The sequence below is a fragment of the Petromyzon marinus genome, chromosome 34, assembly GCF_048934315.1.
Source record: "Petromyzon marinus isolate PM22_M1 ecotype Great Lakes invasive population chromosome 34, UKy_Petmar_22M1.pri1.0, whole genome shotgun sequence".
NCBI classification, from domain to species: Eukaryota; Metazoa; Chordata; class Hyperoartia; order Petromyzontiformes; family Petromyzontidae; genus Petromyzon; species Petromyzon marinus.
In genome coordinates, this window is record NC_133700.1 from 7,235,104 (window position 1) to 7,249,708 (window position 14,605).

Here is a 14,605-nt window from a genome sequence, read left to right on the forward strand (position 1 = left end):
ATTTAAAAAAGTTTATAATATAAAAAAGTACATGTCGGTTATCGCCGTTCGCTGTAAGGGGAATAAACTTGCGTGCGGTCACAAGTCTTTGCAGCAGCAGTAGTAGTAGTTTTTTGTGTGTGTGTTTCGTTTAAACATTTCTGAGCGTAAGAAGCGAGGGGTAGGTTGTTGTTTTTTAGGGGGGGTGGGTGGGTGGTGAGGGAGGAGGAGGAGGGGGGTAGCGACTGTGAGGAGGACGACGACGACGAGGAGGAGGAGGTTGACGAGGAGGAGGAGGAGGCCGCTTGCGTGGTGAGAGAAGCAGCCGATGGAAAGTGCGACCATCATCACGCAAGTTTGCCGCGAAGATGACACGAGCACGGCGACAGAAAGAGGTAACGAACATTGTTCCTTCGGAAGAAGAAGAAGAAGTAGTATTTTTTTTTTCAAAACTATAACTCTCTCGTGTGTGTGTTTTTTAATATAAGTAATTTATAATTATTTTTTTTAAAAAAATAAACCTGGCAACAACGTTGTGTGCGCGCGCGTGCGCGTGTGCTAATGAGTGTGTGGGGAGCGGTGGTGCAGCGGTTAGCGCTACGCTGCGCTACGAACCTGGCGACACGGGTTCGATTCCCGCTCACGACCAACACCAGTGACGATTATCTGAACCGGTTCCCGGGCCTCCCCTAGGTCGACTCAGCCTCAAATGAGTACCTGGTGCGGTGTGTAAACATCGTCACTGGGGAGACAAAGGCGGTCGGGCGTGGTGCTGGCCACCCACCCCCTCGTGTACCGTTACCGGCCTTCATAGGTGCTCGCTAACAGCACTTGCCCCTACAGTCTGTTAAAGGCTACACGGGGGATCTTTGTCTTTGTGTGTGTTAGGTGCTACTCGCCAACAGCACTTGCCCCAACATTATGTTGAAGGCTACACGGGGGATCTTTGTCAATGAGCAAGTTCGACTCCCGCTCACGGCCACCGGTTCCCGATCCCTCCCCTAGGTCGACTCGGCATCAAATGAGTTACCTGGTTCCGGCTGCGTTAAAAAAACAAACAAACATCGCCACTGGGGGAGACAAAGACGGCCGGGCGGGGTGCTGGCCACCCACCCCCTCGTGTACCCACTGCTCCGTGCTTTCATAGGTTCCACTCGCTAACAACACTTGCCCCAACAACAACAATATGTTGTTGGGGCAAGTGTTGTTGTTGTTACAGGCTGTACCAAAGGGAGATTTGTGTTAACGGGTACCCCGGTACGCTATGTAGTCAACGCCGCTACTGGAGGAGAGACAAAGGCGGCCGGGCGTTGCGTGCTTACTTACCGTCCGCGACTAACTTAACATCATCACTTGTGCCCCAGACGGTGTTGTCGTGTGGTGTTTGTTTTGTGTAGTAGCTTCGTGCCGACCAAGTTGTTAGAAGTTCACCGTTTTAACGCCGATCGGAGTGGAGAGTGTGCGGCTGGGGGGGGGGTAAGGGGGCCCCCCTTTGTATGAAAACTATTTAGTTGTGGGTGCTGCTGGTGCTGCTGGTGGTGGTTGTTTGTGTTACTTGACGGTTTTATCGCGTGTGAATTTTATATATATGAAAAAGGCAAAAGTTAGCGGTAGTTTTGTGTAAAGTGTGGCTTTTTTTGGTTGTTTTCTGGGTTATGTTTGATGTTGGGGGGGGGGGGGGGTTGAGGGAAAATGACAACAATAATAATTGCCACGGTACGTTTTTAAAGTTGTGTTTTTAAAGTTTGTGTTTTTTTAAGTTGTGTTTTTAAAGTTGTTTTTAAAGTTGTAGTTTGACAGGGAGCAGGGCTGAGTCGTACACACGTGTTTGTGTGTGTGTTGTGACTCAAAATGAGTACCTGGTGTGCGGTGTGTAAACATCGTCACTAGGAAGACAAAGGCGGCCGGGCGTGGTGTTGGCCACATCAGCACCATCGTGGCCACAACAGCACCATAGGGTGCTCGCCAACATAACCATCGTGGTCACACCAGCACCATAGGGTGCTCGCTAACAGCACCATCGTGGCCACATCAGCACCATAGGGTGCTCGCTAACAGCACCATCGTGGTCACATCAGCACCATAGGGTGCTCGCTAACAGCACCATCGTCGCCACAACAGCACCATAGGGTGCTCGCTAACAGCATCATAGGGTGCTCGCTAACAGCACCATCGTGGTCACACCAGCACCATAGGGTGCTCGCCAACAGCACCATAGGGTGCTCGCTAACAGCATCATAGGGTGCTCGCTAACAGCATCATAGGGTGCTCGCTAACAGCATCATAGGGTGCTCGCTAACAGCACCATCGTGGCCACACCAGCACCATAGGGTGCTCGCTAACAGCACCATAGGGTGCTCGCTAACAGCATCATAGGGTGCTCGCTAACAGCATCATAGGGTGCTCGCTAACAGCATCATAGGGTGCTCGCTAACAGCATCATAGGGTGCTCTCTAACAGCACTTGCCCCAAAAAGTATCTTGAGGCTATAAGGGGGGGGGTGGAGGATCTTTGTGTCTCCAATTGTGCCCGGGAGATTGTTGTGTTATAAGTAAACAACTTCATGTAAAGTTTGTAAACGAATGTTCATGTAAAGTTTGTAAACGAATGTTGTGGTTTCTTTGCATCTCGTAACGACTCCCGGTGGTTTGTTATTGTTGTAAAAGTGTGATTTTGTGGTGTTCGTGTTTGATTTTAACAATCCGTTTTAGTTATTTCACGATACTTTGACCTGCATTGTTGACATTCCGTTGAGATACTTTCCGTCTTTTTGTGTTGTGAAGCTTCCCAGGAATGTTTCGTTTTTCTCTTGCGTAATTGCGTTTGGTTTGTTGTGGTTTTTATTTTGAAACGTGCATCTTATATTTTGGTTATGGATATGTTGTGTTTGTCCCTCGGCTATACAATGTTTCTGTTTGATCAAATGATGTGTTCATGTTGTTTATCAAATAGTTTTTTAAAATTTTATTTTGCAAGCCTGTCTGTCCAGGAGTGTGTATTTGTCTGAAAATGTGCTTTATTTTGCTGTGTGTGGTCGTCAATGTGTTTGTGTAGTAATGTATAAATGTGTTGGCATACATTTGTGTAGTAATGTGTCAATGTGTTTCGTACATTTGTGTAGTAATGTGTAAATGTGTTTGATACATTTGTGTAGTAATGTGTAAATTTGTGTCATACATTTGTGTAATAATGTGCAAATGTGTTGTCATACATTTTTGTAGTAATGTGTAAATGTGTTTGTGTCACATACATTTGTGTAGTAATGTGTAAATGTGTTGTCATACATTTGTATAGTAATGTGTAAATGTGTTTGTTTCATACATATGTGTAGTAATGTGTGAATGTGTGTCTCATACATTTTTGTAGTAATGTGTAAATGTGTTTGTCACATACATTTGTGTAGTAATGTGTAAATGTCTTTCATGCATTTGTGTAATAATGTGTAAATGTGTTTCATACATTTGTGTAGTAATGTGTAAATGTGTTTGTGTTTCATACATTTGTGTGGTAATGTGTAAATGTGTTTCATACATGTGTGTAGTAATGTGTAAATGTGTTTCATACATTTGTGTAATAATGTGCAAATGTGTTGTCATACATTTTTGTAGTAGTGTGTAAATGTGTTTGTTTCATACATTTGTGTAGTAATGTGTGAATGTGTGTGTCTCATACATTTGTGTAATAATGTGTAAATGTGTTTCATACATTTGTGTAGTAATGTGTAAATGTGTTTCATACATTTGTGTAATAATGTGCAAATGTGTTTCATACATTTGTGTAGTAATGTGTAAATGTGATTGCGTTTCATACATTTGTGTAGTAATGTGTAAATGTGTTGTCATACATTTGTGTAATAATGTGTAAATGTGTTTGTGTTTCATACATTTGTGTAGTAATGTGTAAATGTGTTGTCATACATTTGTGTAGTAATGTGTAAATGTGTTTGTGTTTCATACATCTGTGTAGTAATGTGTGAATGTGTGTCTCATACATTTGTGTAATAATGTGTAAATGTGTTTGTCACATACATTTGTGTAGTAATGTGTAAATGTGTTTGTCACATACATTTGTGTAGTAATGTGTAAATGTGTCTCATACATGTGTGTAGTAATGTGTAAATGTGTTTGTGTTTCATACATTTGTGTAGTAATGTGTAAATGTGTTTCATACATTTGTGTAGTAATGTGTAAATGTGTTTGTGTTTCATACATTTGTGTAGTAATGTGTAAATGTGTTGTCATACATTTGTGTAGTAATGTGTAAATGTGTTGTCATACATTTGTCTGGTAATGTGTAAATGTGTTTGTGTTTCATACATTTGTGTGGTAATGTGTAAATGTGTTTCATACATTTGTGTGGTAATGTGTAAATGTGTTTCATACATTTGTGTGGTAATGTGTAAATGTGTTTCATACATTTGTGTGGTAATGTGTAAATGTGTTTGTTTCATACATTTGTGTAGTAATGTGTAAATGTGTTGTCATACATTTGTGTGGTAATGTGTAAATGTGTTTGTGTTTCATACATTTGTGTAGTAATGTGTAAATGTGTTTGTGTTTCATACATTTGTGTAGTAATGTGTAAATGTGTTTCATACATTTGTGTAGTAATGTGTAAATGTGTTTGTGTTTCATACATTTGTGTGGTAATGTGTAAATGTGTTTCATACATTTGTGTGGTAATGTGTAAATGTGTTTCATACATTTGTGTGGTAATGTGTAAATGTGTTTCATACATTTGTGTGGTAATGTGTAAATGTGTTTGTTTCATACATTTGTGTAGTAATGTGTAAATGTGTTGTCATACATTTGTGTGGTAATGTGTAAATGTGTTTGTGTTTCATACATTTGTGTAGTAATGTGTAAATGTGTTTGTGTTTCATACATTTGTTTAGTAATGTGTAAATGTGTTTCATACATTTGTGTAGTAATGTGTAAATGTGTTTGTGTTTCATACATTTGTGTGGTAATGTGTAAATGTGTTTCATACATTTGTGTGGTAATGTGTAAATGTGTTTCATACATTTGTGTAGTAATGTGTAAATGTGTTTCATACATTTGTGTGGTAATGTGTAAATGTGTTTCATACATTTGTGTAGTAATGTGTAAATGTGTTTAATACATTTGTGTAGTAATGTGTAAATGTGTTTCATACATTTGTGTAGTAATGTGCAAATGTGTTGTCATACATTTGTGTAGTAATGTGCAAATGTGTTGTCATACATTTTTGTAGTAATGTGTAAATGTGTTTGTGTCACATACATTTGTGTAGTAATCTGTGAATGTGCCCGTATCCGTGTTAGCAATGCGCGCTGAGTGTGGTGGTTTAACGTTGCGTTTCTGTACATTTCTCTTGTCGTTTATTGTTTTTTTGTGTGTGAATGTGTCTCGTCTCTTAATATTCTTGTGTTTTTGTTCACACCTGGTATTACAATAACATTGTGTTTCTATCACGTGACTATTATCCACACAGGTATCTCGTATAATGTGGTCGCTTTGTAACACTGTGCGTGCGTCTCTCTCTGATATACCACGTGTGTTGATGTCTTTTTGAAATGCTGGTGTTGGGTTTTATTATTGTGGCGTGTGTTACGTATTGATGCGCCTTTGTCAGTCAGCTCTGCTAATACATACGCCTTTTGTATGTTTCTGTTCATGCTTTTTGTTGTTGTTGTTCATGATTGTGTACAAACACGACACTTTCAGCACACACCCATTCATCGGGGAACATAGAATACTGTGGTGTTGTACGGTACTCAGGGCTGCACCCCTTAACTGCGTTCTTATCGAGTGCAGGGCACAATGCAACTCGCTTTCACTCAAAGAGGTACAGTACAAATATAGCACTACATACAAAAGACAAAGATCCCCCGTATATCATCAACATACTGTTGGGGCAAGTGCTGTTTGCGAGCACCTATGAAGACCGGCACTGTGGCACACGAGGGGGTGCGTGGCCAGCACCACGCACGGCCGCCTTTGTCTCCCTAAGTGGCGATGTTTTACACACCGCACCAGGTACTCATTTGAGGCTGAGTCGACCTAAGGGAGGCCCATGAACCGGTTCAGATAATCGTCACTGTGGTGTTGGCCGTGAGCGGGAAATCGAACTCGGTTCGCCGGGTTCGTAGCGCTAACCGCTACCCCACCGCTCCCCACCTTTACTCCAACACAGTACGCACACACACACACACTAACACTCGTACCTTACAATGCAATGTATATATGAACGCAGACACACGTAGTACACACATGGTAACGCACACACATTCAGACTCACGCGTGTGCACAACCACGATTAGAAGAATGAGCCGTTATCTCTTTTTTTTTGAACAAGAGATCGACCACCGGGTATGAATTGCTGGGCAGTGCAGTACAATTGGTGCATTGTGTGGGGCCACCGATGGGGGGTTTTTTTTTGGGAGTGGATGCGTGGGATTTTTGTATTGTAAACACATTGAGAAGCGAGGCCCACTTGAATAGTTTTTAGAACGCTTTTATATTTTTTTTCCCCCCGTGACTTTTCGTCGCCCCCCCCCCCCCGGAGCGTAACGGGGGGCACTGCTTTAGTGCACAACGTTCAAGTCGTCGTTCCCTTAGGGGCCATCCTTTTAGTCCGTACGCATGGAGGGGAGAGAGGGGGGGGGGTTAACCCAAATGCGTACGCTTGCGTATTGGGGGGGGGGTCTACTGACAATGTTAGTAGACCCCCCCCCCATTGTCTACTTTGGCCTTGAAATTAGTTATATAGTCCGGCCGTGGACTATCTATTTGCTTAAACACTTGAATATTATTAATCCTTCATCGTTTCTGCGTGTATTAAATATCGGCCGTTCTATAGGATTCCGAGGGGGGGGGGGTGGGGGTGTAAAAAGTTTGCGTGCCTACAGGGAGTGGGGTTTGAGGGGTCAACTTTTGACAGATTTTTGCGGACCGACTCAATGGATGATGGCCCGTTAGGGGTTTGCCCGTCATTTCGTCTGGTCCGCGTGCATTGATGTGAGCGGCATTTTTCATTGGGCGCATTGCGGTTTTAAGCCAGAAAACATCGCCGATGTTGACTCGCAACAAGCCGAACCATTCGCAGGAAACCCCCGTGTGTGTGTGTGTTGGTGGCGGTGGGAATTCGCGTTTTCAAACCGCAGAAACCTCAAGAGAATTGTGAGCGATTTGCAATCGTTACAGGTGGGTTTGGTGGCTTCCACGTCACGCATTGGTGGTTTGGTGGACCGTTGTTACCTTGTGCCGAGCATTTTTCATCCCATCGGTTTGAATGGTTAATGCCAACCTGTGACCTTTAACACGTAGGCTCTCCCAACCAATATTCATAATATCGTTTTTTTTTACGCTTTTATTTAACTCACTGTTGTTGTTGTATCCTCAAATCTTGTAACTCAATTTTAACCCACTTCCCAATGTGGTATCGACTACAAACTTGGTATACTTATCTCATACTGATGACAATACTATATTCTATCAATAAAAAAGTATTTTTAAACATAATTTTTTTATAGGTTAGACGTTTCGGCTAACCTATATTACGAGTAGGGTACATTTCGTTAAAGCGTGTTTAAAAAAAGTATTTTTAAATATTTTTTGGGTTAGATCGCGTAAATAGAAATGTTGCCGTTAAACTTGGCACCACCCGACGCAGCCAGTTACAAACCTTACCAGTTGGCTTTGTCGGGTGGTGCAGGGTTTAACGAAACATTTATATTGACGCGATCTAACCCAACAAAAAAAAAACCTGCATCATGAACCTGTGACTTGGTGAAGTCTCTCGGAATGTGGAGCTGTCTCTCCCCACCTCGTCGGTTCACGGAAGCGAAAGCAGCGTTGAGCCCGCGATAATGAAGCGCTCGGCGTGGAGGCCACCGTGCTCGCGACAAAAGGTGTTGAAGCCATTTCACGTTGAGGCCACTTCACGCTTGTGCCAGGCTATGTGCACGTTAAGGCCACTTCACGTGGCCTCAACGTGCACATAGCCAGGCGCAAGCGTCGTGTTGACGTCAAGTCACCGCCGCTTAGTGGCGAATGGCGGTTGTTGTTATCGACTGAGAGTTGTCGTGCTTGCCTAAAAGCCACCTTTTACCGACCTGCTGTGACCAGCAGTGGTGAAGTATGGTCCAATAATCAACCACGACGACCGGCGTGGCGTGGGGAGAGGCCTTCATCGGGCAGTGGATTGACAGTTTACAAAGGGCAGCACATGCACACGTGTTTTGGTGTATAATTATGCAGTGTTTTTGAACATTGTGTATTTTTTTTACCCATGAATGCTAAGAGGTTTCTGAAATCCGATTGACAGTGAAAAGAAAAAAAACCCTTACTCAAAACCGTTGGTGTCCTGATTGGACACATTTAAGGTTTTATTTACAACTAAATACAGAGCATCATGTGGCGGGGTTTGTCAATGTGAAACTGTTGATTTCATATCATCTAAACATCAACATCTTCCCGGTGTGTCCAAGGCAGCAACACTGTAACGTTCAGTCGCAGCTGCTGTGCTGCAACACTTTTATAACACGGTCACTGGGGGTTGTCATACGAGACAACTCCACTAGCCTGGTCAGTGCAGGTTGACACGTATGTTGAATTTCTTTCGCACCGTATGTAGCCAACCGTGCTTATTGGAGGTGCAGTGTTGAGTCTATGGGTGATGTTGTGTCTATGGGTAGTGATAGTCTATGGGCAGTATGTATGTTGAATTTCTTAAACACCGTACGTAGTCAACCGTGCTAATCAGAGGTGCGGGGGGAAGGACAGCAAACTAAACACAAAAAGCAGTTTTAAAGAAATACGTTTTCAATCTAAATTCACAGTCCTGTGTTAAGTAGTACAATAGGTTTTACTGCTCTGCCCTCAGCTGAGAATGTAGCCTCTGAAAAGGAGTCTTTAACATGCAGTTTTATGCATGGTGGACACCCATTTTAAGAAACTTTGTTTCTGTATAGACCAGTGTCCTGTATAGACCAGTGACCTGTATAGACCAGTGTCCTGTATAGACCAGTGTCCTGTATAGACCAGTGTCCTGTATAGACCAGTGTCCTTCATTGCAAGGCCCGCTATCGGCCTCTCGCGTCACCTGACAATACAAAACATGTGAAAACCCCCCCCCCCCCCATCATCATGCTGCTGTCAAACCCCAATTGTTTGAAATGTATGTGGCGGTCTTCACAACTGATGTCTTATCGGTGAAAGTGCCCCCCCCCCCCCCCCCCTGAAAATTTGTGAAAAACACTTTTAGATTGTTCATTTCTCGAATGATGCTACAAATGCCACAAAACAATAAAAAAAAAGTTAATCAATTGCATGGTGAGCAAAATTATAATTACATTTATCCAAATTATTACAAGAGCATTTTGGTAATTGCTACAAATTATAAAGCTTAAAAATATAATGGCATGCAGTCCAGTATTGCGTTTGTGAAACGATTATTTTGCCTTACATAGATAATGCAAAGCACATGTGAAGTGCTGTACTTTAATATAAACTGGTATGGATATGTAATGATATAATTATTGTCATGCAGTCTGATGAAGTGTGTTTATTTTCTCAAGCTTATTGCAATGCATAAAGTGAAGGAATATTTTATCAAAAGTTACCTATTGTACTGTATTTAGAAACATACAGTATTATTTTTTTATAATTAGTTTTTACTTACATTTTTTTATGTATACGTAATCCCGGTAAGAGCATCGTCGAGAGATGAATACGTTCCCACGGTAAACATAAGATTCCATTTGCCATGAAGTCATGTGTTTTTGTCTGCACGACAGTAATCACTCGCATTTTTGGCATTTTAACATTTACGTCTTCTCTCTCGCAACCCCCTCGGGTCGACCGCTGGCGTCAGCGGACGACCGCTTTAGTGAAGGACGCCTCGGAGGTGTTGGTGTTACGTGGGCTCAAGTTTTATAAATCACAAACGCTGGCGACTGGCGATTGTTCAGTGTCAGAGTTCTTCCAACTGGCACCGGTGTGAGGCCCTGGGTTTGAATTCAGCTTTCAGCCGGCTGTGATTTAATATCAGGATTGTCAGGTTTTGTGATTGGATGATCTCCGCCTGGTCCACTAATGACTGCTCCAACAACAACAACAAATCCTCGCATTTCCTTTTTGGCTAAATTCCACCTCTGAGAATAAAAAAAAAACCCATCAGTCTGACGGTTCTTGGGACAATGAAAACTGTAGAAGGGCAGGTGGGACAGTGTTTGCCCCTGCTGTGGAGAGCAGAGGGTCTCATGAAGGGATCTCGGAGATATCGCTGCGGTATCTACTTCGGGGGGCCATGCTCGAACATAAAGCGGATGTGACGCTAATACAACAATTGAGATGCACCGTGTTTGCTTTCAATTCCCAATGGAGTAAGTCAGAAATGTTGACGTGACGCTTTTGGCGATAATTTTCATCGTAACTGCACACCATGGCCTTTGTCCCGCAAATGTAAAAATGGTAAAATTGTAGCCAAACAGTGCACAGTCACGTAATCTATTTGTCCGTGAGAGAAGCCCAATATAGTCCAAAGGCCTCAGAAGGGTCCTGCATTGTGATGTAAATTGAAGCCCCTAAAAATTATATAAAACACTACGAACGGTTAACACTCAAAAGCTCTGTACAGATGGATTCAAGAGTGAATGTCTTAACTGGCAGAATTAAGCTGGCAGCTCTAACCTATAACACCTGGTATACCCAAGTGCCAACATTCATGGCGTTAATAAATAATTAAAGCTTTCGTGACTGCATAAATTATTTTAATATAATTTTATGGTATTTCTACATACGTGACTTTACCAAAAAAAAACAAGGAGTAATTCATGGCGTTAACAATGCCCGAACTTGGAAATGGACAGCTTGGTGTCGGTGGGGGTCGGGGGGCACGCTATGTACCTCTGTGCGCAAAGGTCGTAGTACAGAGACACTGTTTCACATTGAACTTAGCCCATCTTCAAGTACTCTAAAGAATGTTTTAAGTGTGAAAAGTACGTGCAAGAAAACCTCCACTGTGTTGTCGTCTTTTGTTTGCCCGGCACCACCCCCACCAATTTGACTACTTTGGTGATAGCGGTGGCAACGTCTCGAGTCGAAGAGATTTCGGTGTGGAAACCTGCAGCCCCACAATGCCGTCAGCTTTGTAATGGAAATCTTTCGCAGATGATGACATCGCAGAAGTATTGTATTTCTCTTATTTTAGAAGCCGCCCGTTAGCCACTGTAGGGGCACAACTTTTAACGTCCTTTTAAATATTGTTCATCTCATGCTGGGGCAAGATTAAAAGTCTCATTGTGGGAAGATGCCAAATTAAGTGGAAAACGGATGTAATGCGAATTATGTTTTAGGCGCAGTCATTGATAACCCAGCTGAGACCATCGACTTGCCACAAACCCGGGGTCTCGGTGGGGCTCGTTCCGGACCCTGACCTCTGTGCCGCCTGGCAAACTCAGCTGCTGTAGTTTTAATTTGACAAAAGTTGTGCTTTGTGACCGGCGGCATGGCTGGTGCTTTTTTAAATACACATTTGTGGCGTGGCACCACTTGGGTTGAACCCAAAGGGGACCGGGTCTTTTACTTTACCAGTTGGGGAAGACTTTGAGCAGCAGTGAATCGACCATGGCTGGTGATGATGATAATTTTATCATCGCCTGCATGCTCGTACACGGTTCACATAATGTCTTAACCTGGCATGTAAGCCCTCGCTAAACTGACTGGCCCTTGTATCTCTGTACAGTCAGTCCACTGCTTAATGAATGATTGGCTCACCACGCCAGGCAGGTGACAGAGGGACTGATCACCACAACAGTCAGTGCCGGTTGGTGCAGGTTTGGGATCATTAAGTTAAGGTGGCAGCATAGAAGTACAGGGCAATGTATTTTTCTGCACTGCCCTCCATGCAGCCCTGTAGTCTTTAGCCAGTAAAACCTGTCATAACTTTGGTAACTGTATGGAAGGTTATCCAAGCGTTATCCAGGCTCGAATCTCCTTCCTGCTTAGGTTCCAAGGTTTGGCAATATTGGGCGAATTCCAGGTGATTGGGTCATGGGCCTTGAACTTCTGCAATGTGTTTCGGTTGCGCCCTGTGTGTGCTGTTTCCTTTCCTCGTTTTGTGTTGTTTGTACAGTGTGTTCTATATGTATTGTCTGTCGCTGTATAGTCTTTCTAGGTTGTTATAGGCCTCGTGTGTGCTGTATCTCACTTGTTTTGGCTCTTTTGCGTCGTCAGACGCCTTTCTGACCAAGTGGCCGCAAGGGAATATATTTCCATAACATTTTCATAAATCAACATTGAGCGATATTCATCCTCGCACTTTTCCAAGGATGGTTATCGCGAGCGATTGATTAATATACATGCCCCCCCTCCCCCCTCTGCTTAAGGGACTGTGGTAAATGTGTTTTTTCCTTAAATGCGCTTTAGAGAGTATGGGGGAATACATGAATCTGCTTACGGTGAAATTATTGTATGAATGCATGAGGAATTTATGAAGGCCACTTGAAGTTGAGAAGCCAGGTAATACAGGGTGATGAATTTATGGACGTCACAATAAAATAATGAAGGGATATAGGAAAAAAACCCATTTGATTTCAAAACGTCTACACATCTCACAATCCGCTTATTAAATGTGTTAACACTTTTCCTCTGTAAACTATGGGAGTCATCGCTTTCACAATATTTCATCTACTTTTTTTTATTTAAAGCTTTCGTGACTGCAGGGATTCATATTCTTGGTTCTTTCGGTAAAGTCACGTAGAAGGGAAACAAAATGATAAAAAATATATAAAACAATACAATTCTCACGACCTGATGATGATTGCTTGTGTTGCAGTCGAAACGTGAGAATTTTATTGTTTTATATTTTTTTTATTATTTTATTGTTTCCCTTCTACGTGACTTTACCGAAAGAACCAAGAATATATTTCATCAACTGTTGAGAAGAAGGTAAGAAGGACATTTGAGGTACAGTATGTGGGGTGTCTGTAAGTGGATTTCCGTTTTCCACGTGGAGAATGCGAGCGAGAGGCATCTGGAGATGCAAGAGCGCAGGTTACCCCCAGTGGTTGGAATGTTAAACAAAACGAAACGCACAACAAACACCGTGCTCTGGCAATTTCCAAAACGTAAAGTTTCATCATCATCATCATCATGTGGTTTTCACACCTGATGATGATTGCTTGTGTTGCAATCGAAACGTCGTGAGAAATTAATTGTTTTATATTTTTTATTATTTTATTGTTTCCCTTCTACGTGACTTTACCGAAAGAACCAAGAATATGAATCCCTGCAGTCACGAAAGCTTTAAATCAAAAGTTGAATATGTTGTCAGTGGTTTAGACTGCACTGCCATTGGCGTGGCGTGGCGTGGTGGAGTGAGAGGACTTCACCACACTGGTAAGTGTGGGTTGGTGACAATGTACGTCAGCAGTTCTTCCGTTGTATCTGTTCCACCTGATGACGGACGCTTGTGTTGCGATCGAAACGTCACGATTTCTTTTATTTTATACCCACGTGACTTAGATGAAAGAACCAAAGAGTGTGAATGCCCAAAGTGTCAAATTCACATAGAGACGGAGCGATGAGGTCAGCTCGTGCGCAGGTGGCTAGATCAGGGGTCGGAAGCAAAAATAAGAAGGGACATTTTTTGCGAATTCGGTAACGGAGGACAAAAAAGCTCAGCATTTAACGAGCCGCGATGCACTGCTTAGTGAATACGAGGTGATTGGTGGTCTCGAATAAATAAATAAATAGCGTCTCACGGAGAAGCGGTTCTTGAAGAGCCACCGCATGCGGCTTGTGGGAGCCGCAGGTTGTTCGCCCCGTTGGGCTAGATGGAATGTGGCATCGCGTGACCGTGCGGGGATGGTGACGGCATGGGGGGTGGGGGGGCCTCTATCCAGCAGTGTATAGATCATAACTGATGGTATTATCAGTAATACATTAAACGTGCTTGTTCGAAACTATAATTCTGAAGCCCCAGATGTAATATGACCTGTTCATGTGAATGATAACTCCCGGATGACCGATCAAGCCTCGCATTTTGACAATGACACGCACAATGCCAAAGTACACAATAAAATGTGTAGGTGCAGCCCTGCGATTCCTTGCTCATGCCACCTGCTGGTAGAAGGGCTTCCACCAGGGGGAGCAATAGAGAGCCCTTTTAGTGGAAGGTATTTGGCCTACTCTTCCATGTTGGCCAGATGTTTTGGAAGGGTTAAGTGTGCCCACACTTTTTTTTGACAATTTTTTTTATTTTGTATATTTTTTAAAATTATATTTTTTTATACCAGGTAAGGCCCAATGAGCTATACAGCTCCTTTTCAGAAGCGACCTGGCCACAATTGATAGCTCAACAAAGTGGCCCATCATTTCGACATTCATAGCACCAAACTGATCTAAATAATCTCCATGCATGTTTATAAATGTGGAAAAATTCACGCGGCCACGAGGAGAACATGCACACTCCAAATATACAGGTGTCAGGTTCGGGATCGAACCCACAACCTCCTGTATACCAGGCGAGGTAGTTGTCATCTCGTCACTCTGGTGCCCAAACACAGGAAGGATGAGGGGGGGTGGGGGTGGATTTTAAGGAACGTGGCCATTGTGTTAACCGCCGTGAATGAATATGTACC

The 14,605-nt window shown here is 42.9% G+C and overlaps 1 protein-coding gene across 1 annotated transcript in view; it reads left to right on the forward strand.

The window, feature by feature from the left end:
- Positions 1–213: 213 nt before the first annotated feature.
- Positions 214–14,605, forward strand: part of LOC116948656 (carboxy-terminal domain RNA polymerase II polypeptide A small phosphatase 1-like) — a 37,129-nt gene continuing 22,737 nt past the window's right edge. Inside the window, exon 1 of the mRNA XM_032965556.2 lies at positions 214–374. Coding sequence (XP_032821447.1) covers positions 308–374 — 67 coding nt within the window. The 5' untranslated portion in view covers positions 214–307. The remainder of the gene's footprint in view (positions 375–14,605) is intronic.